A 26,074-nucleotide genomic window follows, 5' to 3' on the forward strand; every position below is an offset into this window, starting at 1 on the left:
AGCTCTCAGTCATCCACCCACAGGCTCACTCAGCCACTCATTCATAAATACTCAACCACTCTAACGCACACACCCTCCATTCATTCACCCTCCCATCTGCTCAACCACCCACTCACCTATGTCTCCAGCCATCACCTTACTCAGTCATTTACCCACTCACTCAACCAGTCACTCACTCACATACTCATTCACACATTTACAGTCATCCATTTACGCACCCACTCACTCACCCTATCACTCACTCAGCCACATACTTATTAGCCACTCTGTCACTGACATAAGCTCATCCCTCAGCCACATACTTACTCACCAATTCACTCAACCTTTCACTCACCTTCTTATTCACTCACTTGCTCACTCATTCACTCTGTCACTCATCTATTTCCTACTCATTTACTCATTGACTCAACCAAGCTCTCTCTGTCACTCCCTCTTTCAATCTCACCTACTCTCTTACCCACCCATTCTCTCATCCGTGACAATGCTGCTCCTTTTTCAAGGTTATGTTCTCTCTAGTTTGTTTTCAGAGAGGTCATAAAAGACATAGACTCCGAAAAGTATACGTTGAAGGTTTTTAGGTCCATTTTGATTATAGCTAACATACGCTGCCTCAGGCAGAAGGCTGTTAAGTTAAAAAAAACTTGTAGAATGAAAGGGGAATGGCCAGTTCTCCCAGCTCAGCTTTTCTCTGGTTTGATTTGGTTTTGGCAGTCTAGCTATTCACTGAAAGTACTCAGGCAGTTTTGATCCAGTTACATGGAAGAGGGTGTTCCGTGCTACCGTCTCTCTCTCTCTCTCTCTCTCTCTCTCTCTCTCTCTCTCTCTCTATCTATCTCTCTCTCTCTCTCTCTCTCTCTCTCTCTCTCTCTCTCTCCCCCCTCTGTAAGACCATGTGTTTGATGTTACCTTTTGTGTCACAGGGTGGTTATGAGAATTGTTGTGAGTGTTTGGAACAGCATTATTAAGTTAGGATTGTTCTGTTCTCTTTTGTTTGTGTTTCATTCAGTAATCTTGTCAATAAATTCTGTTTTGTTTAAAACTAAGAGGCATCTCTACTGGAATATCCACTTTACACATACTTAAAACAACTAGCAAAGTTAGGGTCTGGGCTACTTACTTGAAATATTTTGAGGTGTTTGGCCTGGTCCATAACAACTCTCTCACCCAGCCCCCCCTCTCACCCATTCACCCCCTGTGAATATATACCAAATACAGCTGCTGCTGTGATGGCAGTAAAAGGAGATGTGAGGGTGATATATAATGTATCATTATTTGTTTAGGAATTGGTTCTAATGTAGAGCTAAATGGCCTTTTGCTTTCATTTTTATGAAGATCTGATTTTTTTTAAGCAAGGGTCAAAAAGTAATTTTGAATAGTGAACTGAGGATGGTCTTTCTGGGAAATCTGATGGCACCTGCTAAAGGAGTTAACAAGCCACAGGACGACATAATTGCTACTTCACATTGTCATGAATTTAGAAGCAAAGTTTGGGGGCCCACTTGTGGTGCAATGGTAGTGATCCTAACTCCCCCACCCAGACCAAAAGGGCCCAGGTTCAAGTCCCACCTCCTCCAGAGGCATGTAATAACATCCCTGAACAGGTTGATTAGGAAAAGGAATTTGATAAATTTAAAACAAAAGGTCATTTACAGCAGAAGGGCAGCAATATTTAAACATTAGGGGTTGTCATTTCAGGATAATTCTTTTTTTGCTCAGAGGTTTGTGTGACTTTGGAACTGCTCTGTACCTATCCTGCCAGCTTTTGGACAATATATACAGGTAGACTGCTCCTTTACACCTTTTAGAGTTATCTTTCTTTATTCCTCTGACCAAAATGTATCAAATTGGATAAACATATAGATGAGAATGGAATAGTGTAGGATAGATGGGCTTCAGATAGGTTCCCAGGTTGGCGCAACATCAAGGGCTGAAGGGCCTGTATTATGTGAGTAGAGATGTGTAGAAGGTATTATCATAATTTCTGGAATGTAGATTTCTCTTTATATTTGTGTTTGCGAAGTTTCCAAGCCAGTTGAGTTTGGGTCAGAAACCCTTAGGATATTAGGATTGAAAATGTTTCCACCATCAGAATTGTGAAGGATACTTGACATCAGATTCAGGAACAAATTGTAACACCAAATTTAAAGAAAGACATAGGAAGGAGTGACTTCAATAGAAATTTTAAGGAGATGAGATGGAGTATAATTTCTCTGGACCTAAGCCATATACAATGAAAATCATTAGAAAAAAAAGTGAAGCTTTGTTTAATGAGTATAGGTGGCAAATGGAAATGGTTATGACCCAGCTGATGGTACTACTGGGCAAGATGTTTGTTAGCTGGATGGTTGGCTTCTGATACAGAGAGTCCAAGTACTGCAGGTTCAGCTTTTACCCATGTAACGTATATAGAGTCATACAGCATGGCCCAATTCTTCCATGCCAACCACACATCCCAATCTGACCTAGTCCCAATTCCCAGCATTTGGTCCATATCTCTCTAAATCCTTCCTGTTCATATACCCATCCAGATGCTTCTTTAATGTTGTCATTGTACCTGTCTAACTACTTCCTCTTGCAGCTTGTCACCCACCACCCTCTGCATAAAAAGGTTACCATTCAGGTCATTTATATAACTTTACCCTCTCATCTTAACCTATGCCCCCTAGTTATGCTGCAGCTTTCTTGAACTTGAATTAGGCCGCATGTGGAATATTGCATACAGTTCCGGTCTCCACACGATCAGAAGGGTGTGGATGCTTTGGAGAGGGTACAGAAAAGGTTTACCAGGATTGTGCCTGATATGGGGGATTTTAGCTACAAAGAAAGGTTGGATAGACTGGATTTGTTTTCACTAGAACAAAGGAGATTGAGGTGCGACCTGATAGAAGTTTATGAGGTTGTTTAATAAATGGGATGGACAGAGTGAGAAAGTATGAGGCTTTTTTCCAGAGATGTGTGAGGCCGGTCTTTCACACACAGGATGGTGAGTGCCTGGAATGTGCTGCCAGAGGAGGTAGTGGAAGCAGACACAATAGCAACATTCAAGAAACACCTGGATGAATCCATGAATAGGAAGGGAGTAAAGGGATATAGATCCTGTAAGTGAAGACAGTTTTAGTATGGAAAGGCAAAATCTGTCGGTGCAGGCTTGGAGGGCCGAAGGGCCTGTTCCTGTGCTGTATTGTTCTTTATTCTCTTTGTTCTTTGAGATCTTAGATATCTGTAAGAAAAATAAGGCAGTAATGGTAGGGGATTTTAACCATCCAAACATAGTCCGAGACTGTCATAGTGTTAAGGGTTTGGGTGGGGTGAATTGAATTTAATTGCATTTATTGTCATGTGTACCAAGGCACAACGAAAAGCTTTGTCTTGCGAGCAAAACAGGCAGATCACACAGTCGCATAGATAAGTAAATAATAGATAAACAGCAGCGAATGTTTGCAGCTTCATCTGAATATGTGGCTAAGTTCCACATTAACAGATCAAACAAAATGAAAAGCTAATTAGGCAGATTTCATTTTGACTTGTCCAGTGGCAAAAGAAGAGAATCACTCTTTCATTAGAGAGCAACACCTGATGGTGGTTTAACCTGAGAGTCAGCATGCCTCAGGCAGGAGACAGGGTTGAGAAATAGAGTTCTTCGTGGTAACCTCAGCCAGTGCAGGAATTGAACCCCACATTGACGACACTATCCATCACAAGCCAGCTGTGCAGTTAACAGACTTCTTGTCTAGTCGTACTATCAGCTGGCATCAACACTTTCATCTGCCACATCTCTGTTCAGTCCAACAATGTAACAATGCCCTTTTGGAGTTCTACTCTGTCTTCCTCAAGGTCTATCGTTCTTCCAAGTTTCCTGTCACCTGCAAATTTCAAAATTGTGCCTCGTACACCAAGATCTGTCACTAACATATATCAGGAAAAGCAAGGGTCTCCACATCAACCACAAGGGAAATTCACTCAAGCCAAAAAAGAAACACATCTGCTAACTACGGTCCTTGGTTTCCTGTTACTCGATGTATATCCATGTAGCTACTATCACTTCTATTCTCATTGTCAATCTGTTCTATAAGACTATCTCAAATCAATGACCTTCTGGTAAAGTGGAAAGGCTGCAGTGCTGGGCTAATTTTTCAATTTTTTTTTGGCCAAAGATGTGTCAAGTGTAATTTTTCAGCCCTCTGATATCACCTATGAGTTTCAGGAAGTTCAGAAAATTCTGGCCAATGTGTCCTCAATTTCTACTTTCACTTTCTCCAATGTCTCTCCACAGCCTTGTCCTTTCCTAACTTTGTAAACCCTTGTGACCCAAAGAAGTCTTTGAGCTTTCAGGGAAATTTGTGGATAATGTCTGGGGCTTGGTTTTCATTATTTCCATCAGCTGAGGTGAGGGTGACGATGCTGTGAGTGACTACATTTCTGATCGGGGGTGTGTGTAACCTGCAGGATGCTTTGCATCACTCTGACTACTCAAGGTGTGTTCCTTTGTCTTTGCTTCAGGTTTACAGTGAGAGTGTGATACCTCGAATCGCCATGGCAGCCAGTGGGGTCACTGGGACCCCCTACAGTGACCTGATGAACTCGTGGGGAGTCTACTTCCTGGGATTTGTAGGGAAATATGGATATGACAGGATCCTGAAGGTGGGTGAACAGAATGAACCTGTATCTGCCTGAGGTTCAGGAATGAGCCAGGGACTGTGTCAAGACTGTCAATCAAATTACCTCCATTAGATAACATGACATATTTCTCCTGAAATCTGACAGGGACAGAGAAAGAGAGAAGGAGACAGAACTAGGGTGTGTGTGTGAGAGGGAGAAAGAGGGAGAAACAGACAGGGATGCAAAGAGAGAAAGAAGCACGCAGAGAGAATAGGGAAAGAAAGAGAAAGAGAAACAGACAGGATTGCAAAAAGAGAAAGAAACACGGAACTGGGGAAAGTACGGGAGAAACAGCAATTGGGAAAATGAGAGAAAGATAGACAGGACTGGAGAAAGAGTGAGAGACAGGCAGGACTAGTGAAAGAGAGAAGGGGTGAGAATAAGAGAGAGAGAGAGACAATGAGTGAGAAAAAAGAGAGAGACTGGGGAAAGAGAGAGACAGAGAGAGAGAAACAGAGGACTTCGAAAAGAGAGGGAGACAGAACCAGATAGATTGCAGACTGAAATAACTCCACAGAGGCCAGTATCCCATCATTGAGTGACCATTTGAATAGTACTTGACACCGGTGTGGCTTCCTCAGAGCCAGTTCTCAGCGTGAACAGAACCTTTAACATTCGCAGTTATATCTGTCAGCCAGGACCCCCTGATTTGATCAGGTTAACAGCCCCAGTCAGAGAACTCCTATTCTATGAGGTCCACCTGGCTGACTTCGTTCCAACTATTACACCCCTCCCCTTCTATGTCCATGGACATAGACCTGTCCTTTTTCTTGTGGCCTCTCCTAGGTATTTTCACAGCGGGTCCAGTCCCAATGGCTCAGCCTCTGTGTACTGGACCATAGCCCATCTCTCGTGCCCGGAGCATCTTGGAAGAAATTCATCCTCTTCTTCAGGCAGTAAGATCAACAAAGGCATCAAGGCTATGACAGCCACTGTGTCTATCACAGATTCCGAGGTTTCTTTGAAGCTGAGGAGATGGGGATGTTTTGTTCCTGCCCCATCTGTGGATTTGCAGCTTTCATGTGGTTCATGTGACTGTTCAAGACTGCCTCACCTCCCCAAACCTTGTATGTCATGGGTCCTGAGCTCACATCAACCATGCCTATTACCAGCCATGCTCGGCCATTTCTATGGTTTCAGCACCAAACTGCATTTCCTAAAGTAAACTGACCCTCTCACTTAGAGTCCAGTGTTGGTGTTCCTGATTCCATTTCACCTTCCCCCACAATCTGGGAAGATCAGACTGAAGCTAGTACACAGTTTTCTCTCCATTAGCTGGAACTGTTCCTGTGGTTGAATGAGGGGTGCTCCCATTAATAAATAAGAACCAGGACAGGTTGGTATCAAGCAGAATTTGGGGGGTAAGGTGGCTCAGTGGTTATCACTGCTGCCTCACAGCACCAGGGACCTGGGTTCGATTCCAGCCTCAGGCAACTGTTTGTGTGGAGTTTGCACATTCTCCCCACATCAGCGTGGGTTTCCTCTCACAGTCCAAAGATGGGCAGGTTAGTTGGATTTGACATGCTAAATTCCCACAGTGTTCAGGAGTATGTCGGTGGGAGCCATGGTAAATGTAGAGTAGGGAGATGGGTCTGGGTGGGATGCTGTTCAGAGGGTCAGAATGGACTTGTTGGGCTGCATGGCCTATTTCCCCACTGTTGTGAAACTGTCTGCTGTTTCTTTCATCCTTCCTTCACAGTTGGGACTGGTCTTCCTGCCAGGCCATTGGATGTGTGGAGCTGTCCTCACATGCTGAATGCCAATCGTCTTTGGGAAATACTCATTCTGTGTTTGTAAATGATGGCCAACACTTCTAGGAGCCCATTATTGCAAAAATATGCTGCAAGCTTTTCTATTGTCGCCCCTGTGTCTGATGAATAAACTCTCTGCATGTCTGACCTATTGAATGGCGAAAGTGAGGACCGCAGATGCTGGAGGTCAGAGTCAAGATTAGAGTGATGCTGGAAAAGGCTTATCAGGAATGGCTTTTGCCCGAAACATCAATTTTCCTGCTCCTCAGATGCTGCCTGACCTGCTGTGCTTTTCCAGCACCACTCCAATTTTGACTCTGACCTATTGAATGGGCATCCACAATAGCTAAGAATGTGGAGCCCTTGAAAGGACTGACATGGTTGATGTGTAACTGAGTCCAGGGTTTACCGGGCCATTCCCACAAATCTAGGGGAGCAGCTGGTGGTAATTTTTGTCCTTGTTGCCACTCTGAGCACTGCCTCACCAACGCGGCTGTGTCTGCATCCAATCCTGGCCACCACACATAATGTCTCACCAATATCTTCATTTTGGAAGCCCTGGGATGACCCCAGTGGAGTTCAGCCAGTATCTGGCAGTGACCTTTGCTTGGGACAATGACTCTTGCTATCTCATAATGAAATGCCATTCTCTGCAGTGATCTGGTCTCGCTGGGCTCAGAAGGGTTTCTGTTCTGATTGTGATGACTCTTTGCTTCCCCTGTCACCACTGGTTTTGCCAGGACCGGATCTTTTTGCACCTGCAGTCATTGTCAATGGTGACTGGAAGGATGTCCAGAAAGTTTGAAACCAGAACGGTGTGTATCTGCCTCACCAACACGGCTGTGTCTGCATCCAATCCTGGCCACCACACATAATGTCTCACAACATAATGGCTCAAGGCACCTGCATTTGCTACTTGGTCTCCCGGACAGTGTTCCCACTTGTATGCATGGATGTATGGAATTGCCCACCGCTGAATTTGTCCTGAAGCTATATGGGACAGGGCCTTGTCCTCTGTGAATAGGCTTAGCAGGGATAATATTACAAATTTACATCTGGAAAGGTATTGGTGGAACTTTCTCACACAAAGATGACCATCAAACCTCCCTTCTCTATCTGGGCTCTGTATCAGCAAAAGTCTGGGAAGTGTATGCTATTGGGCATTCCTCTCCTTTGGGCCATCGATGAGCCAATACCACTCCATATGGGGAGGGGTCACCTGTCAGCACCATACCTGATTGGGATGATTGTGATAGCTACTTCTTCATTTCCTTAAAGTCTACACCTTGGCTATGAAACCATTTCCAAGGTTGACCCTTTTCCAATAGCAGGCGTAAGGCTCCAAGACAGAGGCCAGTTGACATATGAACATTTTGGAATAATTCACCATTCCAATCAAATACCAAAGCTCTGGTACAGGTGTAGGAGCCAAAAGGCCTTTGATCACCCTCACTTTATGTTCCAACAGGTGTAAGCCAGTCTTGTCAACTCTGTAGCCCAAGTAGGTCACTTGGGGCACCTGAAACACACGTTTTATCTTCTAAGGTGTACGCCCACCTGGTAGAAATGTCTAAGGACTATGACCAAGTTCTCTAGGTGCTCCTTATTGGCTTTCCCTGTTATTAGCATTTCATCCAGATAAATGGCAACCTGGTAAAATGTTCTCTGTCGTCTACTGGAAAGTGGTGCAGGCTGATGATACCCCAAATGGCAGTCTTGTATATTGTATAATCTCCACAAAACCAAGCTGACCCTTTGGCCTTCACAATCGGTACGCCTGGTGCTTCCTCTTCCACAAACAGCCCTGGTTTAATGTTTTCTTTGCTCTCCAACCTCCTGGTTTCTGCCTCCAACTGAACTAGCTGCTTCACATACAAGACCAGAACTGAAGTTGTCCCCTTTATCTGTAAATGTTCCTCAGTACAGGTTGTAAGTCTAGGTGAGGCCCAAGGGTTGGAGTACAGAGCAAATTTTTTTAACGTTTTTGTTAAACCCAGCCTATGAGTTCTTCTACTCGATTCGGGCGTTTTGCTGTCTCGAGCCTCCATACTGGCAGCAACTACAATGGCCTGCTGGTTTGGATCCTGAAGAAAATGTTAACCATTTGGTCAAGGCTTGGCTTTGTTTTGGGGTATTTCTGTGGGCTAACCTACAGTCCTGCTGTTCAGGATGTGGCCTGAGTGAGGCTATGCAGTTGCCTTCACTCAGATAGTGTATCCCAAGTTCAGTCAGACTGGCGAGGGTGTCCACTTCCATCTGAATATCCGGCAACCCAAGTGCTCCACTTGCTGCAGTTTCCAATGACAAAGCCAGTTGTAGTGCCTGTTTGAAGTCCAGTTGAGCTTCAGCTAGTAGGTGCTTCTGCATGGTGACATCATTAATCCCACATATCAAATGGTCTCTCTGCATCTCATTCAGGGTTAAATTAAAGTCACGTGCCTCTGCCTCATCTTGTCTTAACCTTGTCAAAACTTCATAAAACCAATAGCCTCTCAGAATTAGGGGAGACTTACAGTCATAATGCTCCTTAACTAAACCTCTCAATTCTTGAAAGGTTTTGGTATCTGGTGTTGAAAATTATATGACTTTAAGGACCACACAGACACATTCTTGTAAATGAAACAAGACCTTTTACTTGTCCAAGGATGGTTTTCCTACTGGTAGCAAGGTATTGAAACCCTAACTGAAAAGAGCAAGACGTTACAATGCACACACAGTTTTTGTACATGTCTGGATCGATGCATATTATTCCGTTTGGAAGCTGGATCAGACGATGGGTGCCTGACACAAAATAGGAACAAAATTTAGAGAACTGAACAAACAAGATGCGATTACAAATTTACAAACGTAATAATACCACATTATGATAAAGAACAAAAACAAGTGACCAAGTAAGCTAGAACAATGCTCACTACTGCCTGGCCCTAATGAGATTACAGTTTCAACCCATTAACTCCTAGTAAACAGATATGCTCCCACATTGGTTCCTCGGGAAACATTAGGCTCCTACTAACTGAAAAAGCTATGGGTCCACAGGCTGTCAGGAGAATTAATTGTTGTTTTTTAACTTCCTCAATGTAATTTAACCGGAAAAGCTACCACATTTTTTTCACATACTGGGCATGGCATTTGAGTGAACGAGTCAAACTTCCCAAACTATGGCATGATGCCAGAAAAGCTAACTCCCAATTCAAAGATGACTGTTGTGAGGGAGTTTCTTAAGGAGCATTTTTTTTCGCTCATCGCCACTGAAATAACTCCACAGAAGCCAGAATCCCATCACCAAGTTCCCCTTTATTTACACGTGCATCATACTTGGCACCAGTCCACCTTCCTGCCAGCCAGCTCTCAGAGTGAACAGACGTTCTGACACTCCTGTTTCTATCTGTCAGCCTGAGCTCCCTGATTGGGGTAATTAACCAGGTCAAATCAGGGAACCCATACTTTACGAGTATCACCTGGCTGGATCATTCCAATCATAACACAGACACACAGAAAAATAATAGAACTTGGGAAAGAGACACACGCAGCACAGGGAGAGAGGGACACACATAGGACCGGGGAGAGAGAGATACGCACAGGACCAGGAAGAAAGAGACACACACACAGGACCGGGGAGAGAGACACACACACAGGACCGGGGAGAGAGACACACACACAGGACCGGGGAGAGAGACACACACAGGACCGGGGTAGAGAGGGACATACACAGGACCAGGGGGAGAAGGACACACACAGGACTGGGGAGAGAGGAACACACACAGGACTGGGGAGAAAGAGACACACACAGGACTGGGGAGAGAGACACATATACAGAACTGGGGAGAGAGAGAGCAACACACACACAGGACCGGGGAGAGAGAGAGACACACATGCAGGACCGGGAGAGAGAGACACACAGAGGACTGGGGAGAGAGGGACACACACAGGGCAGAGGAGAGAGAGAGACACACACGCAGGACCGGAGACAGAGAGGGAACACACACACAGGACTGGGGAGAGAGAGAGAGACACACACACACACACACACAGGACAGGGGAGAGAGGAACACGCACAGGTTCGGGGTGAGAGAGATACGCACAGGTTCAGGGAGAGAGGGGCACGCACAGCACCAGGGAGAGAGGGACACGCACGCACCGGGCAGTAGTGACACACACACAGGACCAGGGAGAGATACACACACAGGACTGGGGAGAAAAGCCAACACACAGGACTGGGGAAAGAGAGACAGACTGACCTGGGAATTGAAAGACAAACTGACCTGGGGACTAAGAGACAGACTGGCCTAGGGATAGAGAGACAGACTTGCCTAGAGTTTGAGAGACAAACTGACCTGGGGATTGAGAGACAGACTGGCCTGAGGATTGAGAGACAGACTGGCCTGGGGAATAGAAAGACAGACTAACCTGGGGATTGAGGGACAAACTGACCTAGAAATTGAGAGAGAGAGACCGGCCTGGGGATAGAGAGACAGACTGACCTATGGACTAAGAGACAGACTGATCTGGGGATTGAGAGACATATTGGCCTGGGGAATACAGAGACGGACTGGCCTGGGGAATACAGAGACAGACTGGCCTGGGGAATACAGAGACAATTTGGCCTGGGGAATACAGAGACAGACTGCCCTGGGACTGAGGGAGAGAGACTGGCCTGAGGATAGACAGACAGACTGAGCTGGAGATAGAGAAACAGACTGGTCTGGGGAATGAGATATAGACTGGCCTGGGGATTGAGAAACAGACTGGCCTGGGGATAGAGAGACAGACTGGCCTGGGAAATGACAGACAGACTGGCTTGGGGAATGACAGAGACAGACTGGCCTGGGGATAGAGACACAGACTGGCCTGGGGAATGAGAGACAGATCTGCCTGGGGATAGGGAGACAGACTGGCCTGGGGAATGACAGACAGATTGGCCTGGGGAATGACAGACAGATTGGCCTGGGAATAGAGAGACAGACTGGCCTGGCGATAGAGAGACAGTCTGGCCTGGCGATAGAGAGACAGTCTGGCCTGGCGATAGAGAGACAGACTGGCCTGGGAATAAAGAGACAGACTGGCCTGGGAATAAAGAGACAGTCTGGCCTGGGGATTGAGAGACAGACTGGCCTGGGAATAGAGAGACAGACTGGCCTGGGGATTGAGAGACAGACTGGCCTGGGAATAGAGAGACAGACTGGCCTGGGGATTGAGAGACAGACTGGCCTGGGGATTGAGAGACAGACTGGCCTGGGGATAGAGAGACAGACTGGCCTGGAGATAGAGAGACAGACTGGCCTGGGGATTGAGAGACAGACTGGCCTGGAGATAGAGAGACAGACTGGCCTGGGGATTGAGAGACAGACTGGCCTGGAGATAGAGAGACAGACTGGCCTGGGGATTGAGAGACAGACTGGCCTGGGAATAGAGAGACAGACTGGCCTGGGGATTGAGAGACAGACTGGCCTGGGGATTGAGAGACAGACTGGCCTGGGGATAGAGAGACAGACTGGCCTGGGTGTAGAGAGACAGACTGGCCTGGGGATTGAGAGACAGACTGGCCTGGGAATAGAGAGACAGACTGGCCTGGGGATTGAGAGACAGACTGGCCTGGGGATTGAGAGACAGACTGGCCTGGGGATAGAGAGACAGACTGGCCTGGGTGTAGAGAGACACGCTGGCCTGGAGATAGAGAGGTAGACTGAGCCGGAGATAGAGAGACAGACTGAGCTGGAGATAGACAGACTGGCCTGGGAATTGAGAGGCAGACTTGCCTGGGGATAGAGAGAGACAGACTGGCCTGGAGATAGAGACACAGACTGGCCTGGGGAATGAGAGACAGATCTGCCTGGGGATAGGGAGACAGACTGGCCTGGGGGTACAGACACAGACTGGCCTGGGGATAGAGAGAGACAGACTGGCCTGGGGATAGAGATAGACTGGCCTGGAGATAGAGAGACAGACTGGCCTGGGGAATGAGAGACAGATCTGCCTGGGGATAGGGAGACAGACTGGCCTGGGGGTAGAGACACAGACTGGCCTGGGGATAGAGAGAGACAGACTGGCCTGGGGATAGAGACAGACTGGCCTGGGGATAGAGACAGTCTGGCCTAGGGTTAGAGAGAGACAGACTGGCCTGGGGATAGAGAGACAGACTGACCTGGAGATAGAGAGATAAATGGGGGATGGAGGAGGGTGGAGCTGGGGAGAAGACAGCAAAGAGTACAATAGGTGAATGGTGGTGGGGATGGAGGTGGGAGAGGAGGGTGGGGGAAGGTAGTAAAGAGGAGGTGGGTGGGGGAAGGTAGCAAACTCTTTTTCTTTCCTCTCTGACCAATCACCTCTGTCCCCACCCCCTATTGTAACTATTGTACTCTTTGCTGTCTTCTCCCCAAACCCCCCCCCCATTTATCTCACCACCCCTGAGGCTTCCTGCCTCTATTCCCGATGGAGGGTTTTTGTTTGAAACGTTGATTTTCCTGCTCCCCGGATGCTGCCTCACCTGTTGTGCTTTTCCAGCACCACTCTGATCTAAAGTTTGGTTTCCAGCATCTGCAGTCCTCACCTTTGCCTGGAGATAGAGAGACAGACTGCCTTTGGGATAGAGAGACAGATTGACCTGAGGATAGAGAGACAGACTGACCCAGTGAATGAGAGACACACTGACCTGGAGATAGAGACAGATTGACTTGGGGAATGATACTGGGAGAGCAGCACTGACAAAAGAGAGAGACAGCCGAATTAGGGAAAGATAGAGACAGATAGATAGATTCTGGACCGAGAATGACAGAGCTAGGGGCTTGACTGGTTACATGTGAGTGGTCAAACTGGATAAAGAGAGAGAGTGAGAGTGAGAGAGCGAGCGAGAGAGAGAGAGAGCTAGAAAAAAAGAAAAAGAAAGATCAGCAAAACTGGAAAAAGGGAAACATACAGAGAGACAGGTTTGGAGAAAGAGAGGGAATGACAGAACGAGGGAAAGAAAGAGAATTATAGATTTATAGAGTCATCCAGCACAAAAATAGACCCTTTGTTCCAACCAGTCCATGCAAAACATAATCCTACATTAGACTTTTCCCAACAGCCTGCACTTGGCCCATATCCCTCCAAACATTTTTATTCAAGAACTCATATAAATGTCTCTTAAACATTGTAACTGGACCTAATCCAACCTCTTCTGGAAGTTCATTCCACACATGAGCCATTCTCTATGTAAAACAATTGTCCCTCATGTATGTTTTAAATCTTTCTTTTCTCACCTTAAACTATGCTCCTAGTCGTGAAATTCCCCACCCGAGAAAACGATAACTGCTATTCACCCTCATTATTTTTTAAACCTCCGTAAGGTCACCTCTCAAAGTCCCATGATACAGTAAAAAACATCTGACCATATGCAGGCTCTCCTTCTAACTCAAACCATCCATTCCAGGACACACCTTGGTAAATCTTCTTGGAATTATTTCCAGCATAATAAAATCTTTCCCATAGCAGGGAGACCAGAAATGGACAGTGTTCATGAAAGGAGACAGAAAGGAGTGGGGAAAGGGAGAGAAAGAAAGGACTGGGGAATAAAGGAGACAGATAGGACTGGGGTAAGAGAGAGACAGACAGGACTGGACAAAGAGATGGGGAAAGAGAGACAGACAGGACAAGGGAAAGAGAGACTCAGACAGGACTGGAGAAAGAGAGAGGCAGACAGGACTGGGAAAAGAGATGGGGAAAGAGAGAGACAGACAGGATTGTGGAAAGAGAGAGAGAGATAGGACTGGGGAAAGAGAGAGAGAGAGAGACAGGAATGGGGAGAGAGAGAGACAGACAGGATTGAGAAAAGAGACAGACAGACAGGACAGGGGAAAGATAGAGACTGACGGGACTGGGGAATGAGACAGACAGACAGGATTGGGGAAAGAGAGAGACAGATAGGAGTGGGGAAAGAAAGAGACAGGCAGGAATGGGGAAAGAGAGAGAGAGACAGGACTGGGGACAGAGAGAGACAGACAGGACTGGGGAAAGAGAGAGACAGGCAGGAGTGGGGAAAGAGAGAGAGAGAGACAGGACTGGAGAAAGAGAGAGACAGACAGGACAGGGGAAAGAGAGAGAGAGAGAGAGAGGACGGGGAAAGAGAGAGAGACAAGAATGGGGAAAGAGAGAGACAGACAGGACAGGGGAAAGAGTGAGACTGACAGGACTGGGGAAAGAAAGAAGCAAACAGGACTGTGGAAAGAGTGAGACAGTCAGGAGTGGGGAAAGAGCGAGGTAAAGAGGACTGGGGAACGAGAGACAGACAGGATTGGAGAAAGGGAGAGAAAGACAGGATTGGGGAAAGAGCGAGGTAAAGAGGACTGGGGAAAGAGAGAGACAGACAGGATTGAGGAAAAAGAGAGACAGACAGGACAGGGGAAAGAGGGGGATAGTGAGGACTGGGGAAAGAGAGAGACAGACAAGACTGGGGGAAGAGAGAGACAGTCAAGAGTGGGGAAAGAGCGAGGTAAAGAGGACTGGGGAAAGAGAGAGACAGACAGGATTGGGGAAAAAGAGAGAGACAGACATGACTGGGGGAAGAGAGAGAGAGAGACAGGATTGGAAAAAGAGAGAAACAGACAGGATTGGGGAAAAGGAGAAACAGACAGGACTATGGAAAGAGACAGAGAGAGAGAGAGACAGGAGTGGGGAAAGAGAGAGACAGACAGGGATGGGGAATGAGAGAGAGAGAGAGACAGGACTGGGGAAAGAGAGAGAGTGAGAGGACGGGGAAAAGAGAAAGGACTGGGGAAAGAGAGAGAAAGACAGGTCTACGGAAAGGGAGAGACAGACAGGACAGGGAAAAGAGAGACAGACAGGACTGGGGAAAGAGAGAGGCAAAGAGGACTGGGAAAAGAGAGAGACAGAGAGAACTGCGGAAAGGCAGAGACAGACAGGATTGGGGACAGAGAGGGATAGACAGGACTGGAGAAAGTGAGAGACAGACAGGACTGTGGAAAGAGAGAGACAGAAAGTACTAGGGAAAGAGACAGGCAGACAGGACAGGGGAAAGAGAGAGAGAGACATGACTAGGGAAAGAGACAACAGGCAGGACAGGGGAAAGAGAGAGAGACAGAGAGGACTGGGGAGAGAGAGAGAGACAGGCCTGGGGAAACAGAGAAACAGACAGGATTGGGGAAAGAGTGAGACAGACAGGACTGGGGAAAGAGAGAGACAGACAGAACTGGGGAAAGAGAGAGATAGGACCGGGGAAAGAGAGAGAGACAGATAGGATGTCAGAACGAGAGAGACAGAGAGGACTCCAGTAAGAGAGAGAGAGACATGACTGGGAAAAGAGAGAGACAGACAGAACTGGGGAAAGAGAGAGACAGACAGGACTGGGGAAAGAGAGAGACAGACTGGACTGGGGAAATAGAGAGGTAAAGAGGATTGGGGAAAGAGAGAGAAAGAAGGACTGGGGAAATAGAGAGAAAGTCAGGATTGGAAAAAAGAGAGTCAGACAGGACTGGGAAAAGAGAGAAAGAGACAGGATTGGGGACAGAGAGAGATAGACAGGACTAAAGAAAGTGAGAGACAGACAAGACTGGGGAAGAGAGAGACAGACAGGACTGGGGAAAGTGAGAGAGAGACATGACTGGGGAAAGTGAGGACAGGCAGGACTGGGGAAAGAGAGAGAGAGAGACAGGACAGGGGAAAGAGAGAGAGAGAGAGAGAGAGAGACAGGACTGGGGAAAGAGAGAGAGAGCTGCAAATGTGTTGCTGGTCAAAGCACAGCAGGTTAGGCAGCATCTCAGGAATAGAGAATTCGACGTTTCGAGCATAAGTCCTTCATCAGGAATAGAGAGAGAGACAAGAATGGGGAAAGAGAGAGACAGACAGGACTGGGGAAAGAAAGAAGCAAACAGGGCTGTGGAAAGAGTGAGACAGTCAGGAGTGGGGCAAGAGCGAGGTAAAGAGGACTGGGGAAAGAGAGAGACAAGACAGGATTGGGGATAAAGAGAGACAGACAGGACTGGGAGAAGAGGGAGACACAGAGAGGACTGGGGGAAGAGAGAGAGACAGACAGGACTGGGGAAAGAGAGACAGACAGGACTAGGGAAGAGAGAGAGACAGACAGGACTGGGGAAAGAGAGAGACAGACAGGACTGGAGAAATAGAGAGGTAAAGAGGATTGGGGAAAGAGAGAGACAGAAGGACTGGGGAAATAGAGAGAAAGTCAGGATTGGAAAAAAGAGAGTCAGACAGGACTGGGGAAAGAGAGAGCCAAAGAGGAGTGAGAAAAAAGAGACAGACAGGACTGGGGAAAGATAGAAGCAGACAGGATTGGGGAAAGGGAGAGACATACAGGCCTGGCGAAAGAGAGAGAGACAGGACTGGGGAAAGAGAGAAAGAGAGAGACAGGACTGGGGAAAGAGAGAGAGAGACAGGAATGGGGAAAGAGAGAGACAGGCAGGACTGCGGAAAGAGAAAGACAGCCAGGAGTGGGGAAAGAGAGAGAGGGGGACAGGAATGGGGAAAGAGAGAGACAGACAGGACAGGGGAAAGAGAGAGATGGACAGGACAGGGGAAAGAGAGAGACGGACAGGACACGGGAAAGAGAGAGACAGACAGGACAGGGGGAAGAGAGAGACAGACAGGACTGGGGGAAGAGAGAGACAGACAGGATTGGGGGAAGAGAGAGCCAGAGAGGACTGGGGAAAGGGAGACACAGACAGGACTGAGAAAAGAGAGAGACAGACAGGATTGGGAAAAGAGAGAGACAGACAGGACTGGGGAAAGAGAGAGACAGACAGAATTGGGAAAAGAGAGAGTCAGACAGGATTGGGAAAAGAGAGAGTCAGGCAGGATTGGGGAAAGACAGAGAAACAGGACTGGGGAAAGAGAGAGTTAGACAGGATTGGGGAAAAGGAGAAACAGATGGGACTATGGAAAGAGACAGAGAGAGAGAGAGAGAGAGAAAACTGGGGAAAGAGACAGGGAGAGAGAGACAGGATTGGGGAAAGAGAGAGAAATACAGGACTAGGGAAATAGAGAGGTAAAGAGGATTGGGGAAAGAGAGAGACAGAAGGACTGGGGAAATAGAGAGAAAGTCAGGATTGGAAAAAAGAGAGTCAGACAGGACTGGGGAAAGAGATAGCCAAAGAGGAGTGAGAAAAGAGAGACAGACAGGACTGGGAAAGGGAGAGACATACAGGCCTGGGGAAAAGGAGATACAGACAGGACAGGGGAAAGAGAGAGACAGACAGGACAGGGGAAAAAGAGAGAGAGAGAGAGACAAGACTGGGGAAAGAGAGACACAGACCGAAGTGGGGAACGAGAGAGAGAGACAGACAGGACAGGGGAAAGAGTGAGATTGACAGGACTGGGGAAAAAAAGAAGCAAACAGGACTGTGGAAAGAGTGAGTAAAAAGTGAGGTCTGCAGATGCTGGAGATCAGAGCTGAAAATGTGTTGCTGGTTAAAGCACAGCAGGTCAGGCAGCATCCAAGGAACAGGAAATTCGGCGTTTCGGGCCCGATGCTGCCTGACCTGACTGAGGAAAGGCCGAGACAGACAGGATTGGGGACAGAGAGAGACAGACAGGACTGGGGAAAGTGAGACAGAAAGGACTTGGGAAAGAGACAGGCAGACAGGACTGGGGAAAGAGAGAGAGAGAGAGAGAGAGACAGGACTGGGGACAGAGGGAGACAGACGGGACTGGGGAAAGAGAGAGAGACAGGAGAGTGGATTGAAAGAGAGAGAGAGGACTGGGAAAAGTGACAGGGAGAGAGAGAGTGGATTGGGGAAAAGGAGAGGCAGGCAAGAATGGGAAAGAGAGAGATAGACTGGACTGGGGAAAGAGAGATGCAGATAGGACTGAGGAAAGAGAGAGACAGACAGGACTGGGGAAAGAGAGACAGACAGGACTGGGGAAAGAGAGAGACAGACAGGACTGGGTAAAGGGAGAGATAGACAGGACTGGGGAAAGTGAGAGGGAGAGAGAGAGAGAGAGAGAGAGAAATACTGACAGGACTGGAAAAAGAGAGACAAAGAGGACTGGGGAAAGGGAGTCGGACAGGACGGGAAAAGATGGAGAGAGACAGACAGACAGGACTGTGGAGTGAGCGAGATAGACAGTATTGGGGAAAGAGAGTGAGAGACAGGATGGCGGAACGAGATAGACAGACAGGACTGGAGAAAGAGAGAGAGGGACAGTCATGACTGCGGAAAGAGAGAGACAGACAGGACTGAGGACAGAGAGAGACAGACAGGACAGGGGAAAGAAAGTGACAAACAGTTCTGGGGAAAGAGAGAGAATGATAGGACAGGGGAAAGAGAGAGAAGGACAGGACAGGGGAAAGGGAGAGATAGACAGGGCTGCGAAAAGAGAGAGACAGACAGGACTGGGGAAAGAGCGAGAGACAGGACTGGGGAAAGAGAGAGACAGACAGGATCGGGCAAACAGAGATAGAGACAGACAGACAGGACTGGGAAAAGAGAGAGGCAAAGAGGACTGGGGAAAGAGGGAGACAGACAGGATTGGGGAAAGAGGGAGACAGCTGAAAATGTGTTGCTGGTTAAAGCACAGCAGGTCAGGCAGCATCCAAGGAATAGGAAATTCGACGTTTCGGGCATAAGCCCTTCATCAGGAAGGGCTTATGCCCGATTCCTGATGAAGGGCTTATGCCCGATTCCTGATGAAGGGCTTATGCCCGAAACGTCGAATTTCCTATTCCTTGGATGCTGCCTGACCTGCTGTGCTTTAACCAGCAACACATTTTCAGCTGTGATCTCCAGCATCTGCAGACCTCATTTTTTACCCGAAAGAGGGAGACAGACAGGATTGGGGAAAGAGGGAGACAGACAGGATTGGGGAAAGAGAGGGACAGACAGGATTGGGGAAAGAGAGGGACAGACAGGACTGGAGAAAGAGAGAGGCAAAGAGGAGTGGGGAAAAAGATAGATAGTCAGATCTGTGGAAAGAGAGACAGACAGGACTGGGAAACGAGAGAGACAGACAGGACTGTGGAAAGAGAGACAGACAGGACTGGGGGAAGAGAGAGACAGACAGGACTGGGGAAATAGAGAGAGAGACTGACAGGGCTGCAAAAAGAGAGAAACAGACAGGCCTGGGGAAAGAGAGAGAGAGAGAGAGAGAGAGACTGACAGGACTGGAAAAAGAGAGACAAAGTGGACTGGGGAAAGAGAGACGGACAGGATGGGAAATGATGGAGAGAGACAGACAGACAGGACTGTGGAGAGAGAGAGATAGACAGTATTGGGGAAAGAGAGTGAGAGACAGGATGGCGGAACGAGAGAGACAGTCAGGACTTGGGGAAAGAGAGAGACAGTCATGACTGCGGAAAGAGAGAGACAGACAGGACTGAGGACAGAGAGAGACAGACAGGACAGGGGAAAGAAAGTAACAAACAGTTCTGGGGAAAGAGAGAGAATGATAAGACAGGGGAAAGAGAGAGAAAGACAGGACGGGGAAAGGGAGAGATAGACAGGGCTGCGAAAAGAGAGAGACAGACAGGACTGGGGAAAGAGCGAGAGACAGGACTGGGGAAAGAGAGAGACAGACAGGATCGGGCAAACAGAGATAGAGACAGACAGACAGACAGGACTGGGGAAAGAGAGAGGCAAAGAGGACTGGGGAAAGAGATAGATAGTCAGGTCTGTGGAGAGAGACAGACAGGACGGTGGAACGCGGGAGATAGAGAGGACTGGGGAAAGAGAGACAGACAGGACTGGGAAACGAGAGAGACTGACAGGACTGTGGAAAGAGAGACAGACAGGACTGGGGAAAGAGAGAGAGAGACAGGACTGGGGAAAGAGATAGACTGGACTGGGGAAAGAGAGAGATAGACAGGACTAGGGAAATAGAGAGAGAGACTGACAGGACTGGAAAAAGAGAGACAAATAGGACTGGGGAAAGAGAGACAGACAGGATGGGAAAAGATGGAGAGAGACAGACAGACAGACAGGACTGTGGAGAGAAAGAGATAGACAGTATTGGGGAAAGAGAGTGAGAGACAGGATGGCGGAACGAGAGAGACAGACAGGATTGTGGAAAGAGAGAGAGAGAGAGACAGTCATGACTGCGGAAAGAGAGAGACAGACAGGACTGGGGAAACAGAAAGAGACAGTCATGACTGCGGAAAGAGAGAGACAGACAGGACTAAGGACAGAGAGAGACAAACAGAACTGGGGAAAGAGAGACAGAGACCGGACTGGGTCGAGAGAGAGACAGACAGGGCTGCAAAAAGAGAGAAACAGACAGGCCTGGGCAAAGAGAGAGAGAGAGAGAGAGAGAGACTGACAGGACTGGAAAAAGAGAGACAAAGTGGACTGGGGAAAGAGAGACGGACAGGATGGGAAATGATGGAGAGAGACAGACAGACAGACAGGACTGTGGAGAGAGATAGACAGTATTGGGGAAAGAGAGTGAGAGACAGGATGGCTGAACGAGAGAGACAGTCAGGACTGGGGAAAGAGAGAGACAGTCATGACTGTGGAAAGAGAGAGACAGACATGACTGGGGACAGAGAAAGACAAAGAGTACTGGGAAAAGAGAGAGATGAACAGGACAGGGAACGAAAGGTAGAGAGAGAGAGACAGACTTACAGGACTGGGGAAAGAGAGAGGCAAAGAGGCCTGGACAAAGTGAGAGACAGTTCTGGGGAAAGAGGGACAGACAGAATTGGGGAAAGAGAGAGAGACAGTCATGATTGCAGAAAGAAAGAGACAGACATGACTGGGGACAGAGAGAGACAGACAGGAGTGAGGAAAGAGAAAGACAGCCAGGAGTGGGGAAAGAGAGCGAGGGGGACAGGACTGGGGAAAGAGAGAGAGAGAGGAATGGGGAAAGAGAGAGACTGACAGGACAGGGGAAAGAGAGAGACAGACAGGACTGGGGTAAGAAAGAAGCAGACAGGACTGGGGATAGAGAGAGACAGACAGGATTGGGGAAAGAGAGAGATAGAGACAGGACTGGGGACAGAGAGAGAGAGAGAGACAGGATTGGGGAAAGGGAGAGACAGACAGAATTGGGGAAAGGGTGAGACAGACAGCTGTGGGGAAAGAGGGAGACTGACAGGACTATGGAAAGAGAGAGACAGACAGGACTGGGAAAAGAGAGAGACAGACAGGACTGGGGAAAGAGAGACAGACAGGACTGGGGAAAGAGAGAGACAGACAGGACTGGGGAAAGAGAGAGACAGTCAGGACTGGGGAAAGAGAGAGACAGACAGGACTGGGGAAAGAGAGAGACAGACAGAACTGGGGAAAGAGAGAGACAGTCAGGACTGGGGAAAGAGAGAGACAGACAGGACTGGGGAAAGAGAGAGACAGACAGGACTGCGAAAGGAGAGAGAGAGAGACAGACAGGACTGGGGAAAGAGAGACACAGACAGGACTGTTGAAAGGGAGAGACAGTCAGCACTGGGTAAAGGGAGAGACAGACAGGACTGGGGAAAGTGAGAGAGAGAGAGAGAGAAATACTGACAGGACTGGAAAGAGAGACAAAGAGGACTGGGGAAAGAGAGATGGACAGGACGGGAAAAGATGGAGAGAGACAGACAGACAGGACTGTGGAGTGAGCGAGATAGACAGTATTGGGGAAAGAGAGTGAGAGACAGGATGGCGGAACGAGAGAGACAGACAGGACTGGAGAAAGAGAGAGAGAGACAGTCATGACTGCGGAAAGAGAGAGACAGACAGGACTGAGGACAGAGAGAGACAGACAGGACAGGGGAAAGAAAGTGACAAACAGTTCTGGGGAAAGAGAGAGAATGATAGGACGGGGAAAGAGAGAGAAAGACAGGACGGGGAAAGGGAGAGATAGACAGGGCTGCGAAAAGAGAGAGACAGACAGTACTGGGGAAAGAAAGAGAGAGAGACAGGACTGGGGAAAGAGAGAGGCAAAGAGGACTGGGGAAAGAGAGAGACAGGCAGGATTGGTGAAAGAGAGTGAGGGCCAGGACTGGGGAAAGAGGGAGACAGACAGGATTGTGGAAAGAGAGGGGCAGACAGGATTGTGGAAAGAGAGGGGCAGACAGGACTGGAGAAAGAGAGAGGCAAAGAGGAGAGGGGAAAGAGATAGATAGTCAGGTCTGTGGAAAGAGAGAGACAGACAGGACGGTGGAATGAGGGAGATAGAGAGGACTGGGAAAAGAGAGAGACAGACAGGACTGTGGAAAGAGAGACAGACCGGACTGGGGAAAGAGAGAGACAGACAGGAATGGGGAAATAGAGAGACAGACAGGATTGGGGAAAGAGAGAGACTGACAGGACTGGGGAAAGAGATAGACTGGATTGAGGAAAGAGAAAGATAGACAGGACTGGGGGAAGAGAGAGACAGACAGGACTGGGGAAATAGAGAGACAGACAGGACTGGGGAAATAGAAAGAGAGAGAGAGAGAGAGAGAGCGACTGACAGGACTGGAAAAAGAGAGACAAAGAGGACTGGGGAAAGAGAGACGGACAGGATGGGAAAAGATGGAGAGAGAGAGACAGACAGACAGGACTGTGGAGAGAGAGAGAGATAGACAGTATTGGGGAAAGAGAGTGAGAGACAGGATGGCGGAACGAGAGAGACAGACCGTATTGGGGAAAGAGAGAGAGAGACAGTCATGACTGTGGAAAGAGAGAGACAGACAGGACTGGGGAAACAGAGAGAGACAGTCATGACTGCAGAAAGAGAGAGACAGACAGGACTGAGGACAGAGAAAGACAAACAGAACTGGGGAAAGAGAGACAGAGACTGGACTGGGTCGAGAGAGAGACAGACAGGGCTGCAAAAAGAGAGAAACAGACAGGACTGGGGAGAGAGAGAGAGAGAGAGAGACTGACAGGACTGGAAAAAGAGAGACAAAGTGGACTGGGGAAAGAGAGACGGACAGGACGGGAAATGATGGAGAGAGACAGACAGACAGACAGGACTGTGGAGAGAGAGATAGACAGTATTGGGGAAAGAGAGCGAAAGACAGGATGGCGGAACGAGAGAGACAGTCAGGACTGGGGAAAGAGAGAGACAGTCATGACTGCGGAAAGAGAGAGACAGACATGACTGGGGACAGAGAAAGATAAAGAGGACTAGGAAAAGAGAGAGATGAACAGGACGGGGAACGAAAAGTAAAGAGAGAGAGACAGACTCACAGGACTGGGGAAAGAGAGAGACAGACAGGACTGGGGAAAGAGAGACAGACAGGACAGGAAAAGAGAGAGAGAGACAGACAGATAGAACGGACTGTGGAAAGAGAGATACAGTCAGGACTGGGGAAAGAAAGGGACAGCGAATGAGAGGGAGAGAGAGAGAGAGAGAGTCAGGACAGGGGAAAGAGAGAGGCAAAGAGGCCTGGGCAAAGTGAGAGACAGTTCTGGGGAAAGAGAGGGACAGACAGGATTGGGGAAAGAGAGAGAGACAGTCATGATTGCGGAAAGAGAGAGACAGACAGGACTGGAGACAGAGACACAGAGACCGGACTGGGTCGAGAGAGAGACAGTCGGGACTGGGGAAAGAGAGAGACAAAGAGGACTGGGGAAAGAGAGACAGACAAGACAGGAAAAGAGAGAGAGAGACAGACAGATAGAACGGACTGTGGAAAGAGAGACACAGTCAGGACTGGGGAAAGAAAGGGACAGCGAATGAGAGGGAGAGAGAGAGAGTCAGGACAGGGGAAAGAGAGAGGCAAAGAGGCCTGGGCAAAGTGAGAGACAGTTCGGGGAAAGAGAGGGACAGACAGGATTGGGGAAAGAGAGAGAGACAGTCATGATTGCGGAAAGAGAGAGACAGACAGGACTGGAGACAGAGACACAGAGACCGGACTGGGTCGAGAGAGAGACCGTCAGGACAGGGGAAAGAGAGAGACAATCGGGACTGGGGAAAGAGAGAGACAAAGAGGACTGGGGAAAGAGAGAGATGGACAGGACGGTGAAAGAAAGCGAGAGAGAGAGAGAGACAGACTCACAGGACTGGGGAAAGAGAGAAGCAAAGAGGACTGGGGAAAGAGAGACGGACAGGACAGGAAAAGAGAGAGACAGATAGTCAGGACTGGGGAAAGAGAGAGACAGACAGGACTGGGGAAAGGGAGGGACAGCAAATGAGATGGAGCGAAAGAGAGACAGTCAGGACAGGGGAAAGAGACAGGCAAAGAGGGCTGTGCAAAGTGAGAGACAGACAGTTCTGGGGAAAGAGAGAGAGAGACAGGACTGGGGAAAGAGAGTGACAGGCAGGATGGGGAAAGAGAGGGACAAACAGGAATGGGGAAAGAGAGAGATACACAAGACTGGGGTAAGAGAGGGATGCAGACAGAGATAGGATGGGGAAAGTGAGAGAGACAGACAGGACTGGGTAAACTGATAAATGGAGATACAGGACCGGAAGAGAGAGAGAGAGAGAGAAAGTAACGGAAAGAGTAAGGGAGGGAGAAAGGGAGACTTACAGATCGAGGGAAAGATTGGGAGGCAGACAGGACTGAGGAATGATAGACAGAGAGATAGCATTGGTGAAAAAGAGATGAAGAGACTCATGCAATTAGTGAAAGAGAGACAGGACTCAGGAAACTGAGACAGATAGAGGATAGAAAGAGTGATGGATATGACTGGAAATAATGTCAGAGTGGTAAAAGTGGGTATAGAGAGTGGGCTACAGTTGGAGAGAAAAAGATAGAGAGAAATGGACTGGCAGGACTGGGAATTGAGAGGGAGAGAGAGACAGACAGACAGGACTGGGGAAAGAGGGACAGAGGCAGGATAGGAGAATGAGGACGAGAGAGATAGGACTGGGGAAACAGTGAAATAGGCGAGACTAGGGAAAGTGAGAGAGAATAAGAGACAGACAGAACTGGGTTAAGCGAGAGAGAACGAGAGACAGAGGAATGGGGAATGTGAGAGAGAACGAGAAACGGAGGAATGGGGAAAGCAAAACAGGGTAAAATGAGAGAGAGAAAGAGAGACCGGGAGGAATGGGGAATGCAGAAGAGAATGGAAGACAAGCAAGACTGGAGAAAGTGAGAGAGAAAGAGAGATGGGCAGGACTGGGGAAAGTGAGGGGGGTACAGAGAGCAGAGACTGGCAACACCGGGAACCAAAGGGAGAAAGAGAGAGAAAACGGACTGGGTATTGAGATAGAGTTTCTCCTCCTTTCTGTGCACCGTAACCTTTGGAATCACATCAATACTATATCCTTCCACCACCACATCATCTTTCACATGCAGCATCATTTCAAATTGAGAGAGAGAACCTGCTCTGCATTCCGTTTGGTGTTTGTCTATTGTGTGGTGATGTTCTCCATGTGGAATGACTGATCTTGTTCACTCAGACTTGTCTCTTTCTCAGCTCATCCTGCCTTACTCTGCTTGTTCCTCACACTCCTCCAACCCGAGCATCCCCCACCGCCCCACCCCTCGCCCCGCATTCAGTATTGTTTATCATACACTGAGAACACCTCCCCATTCTTTGTTGATCTGTTTGTGGGTCAGTTGTGCTTTCCCCATCCTGTGCTGGTTTTCACCAACATATTCCTCCCCGTCCCCATGATGTGATGTCTGTCTGTCTTTCTCTCCCCATTCCCCCAGGTTCTGGGCAGGCATGTGCGTGACTTTGTGAACGGTTTGGACAATCTTCATGAGTACCTGCGCTTCAGCTACCCCAAGGTCCAGCCCCCTACCTTCTTCTGTCAGGAGGAGTCAGCCACAGGAGTCACCCTTCATTACAGGTACC

At 48.4% G+C, this 26,074-nt stretch overlaps 1 protein-coding gene across 1 annotated transcript in view; it reads left to right on the forward strand.

Moving 5' to 3' along the window:
• LOC132823549 (soluble guanylate cyclase 88E-like) overlaps window positions 1–26,074 on the forward strand; it is a 187,781-nt gene that overhangs the window by 21,556 nt on the left and 140,151 nt on the right. Inside the window, exons 2-3 of the mRNA XM_060837493.1 lie at window positions 4,501–4,641; window positions 25,930–26,069. Coding sequence (XP_060693476.1) covers window positions 4,501–4,641; window positions 25,930–26,069 — 281 coding nt within the window. The remainder of the gene's footprint in view (window positions 1–4,500; window positions 4,642–25,929; window positions 26,070–26,074) is intronic.

Source organism: Hemiscyllium ocellatum, chromosome 16 (assembly GCF_020745735.1).
Source record: "Hemiscyllium ocellatum isolate sHemOce1 chromosome 16, sHemOce1.pat.X.cur, whole genome shotgun sequence".
Lineage (NCBI taxonomy): Eukaryota > Metazoa > Chordata > Chondrichthyes > Orectolobiformes > Hemiscylliidae > Hemiscyllium > Hemiscyllium ocellatum.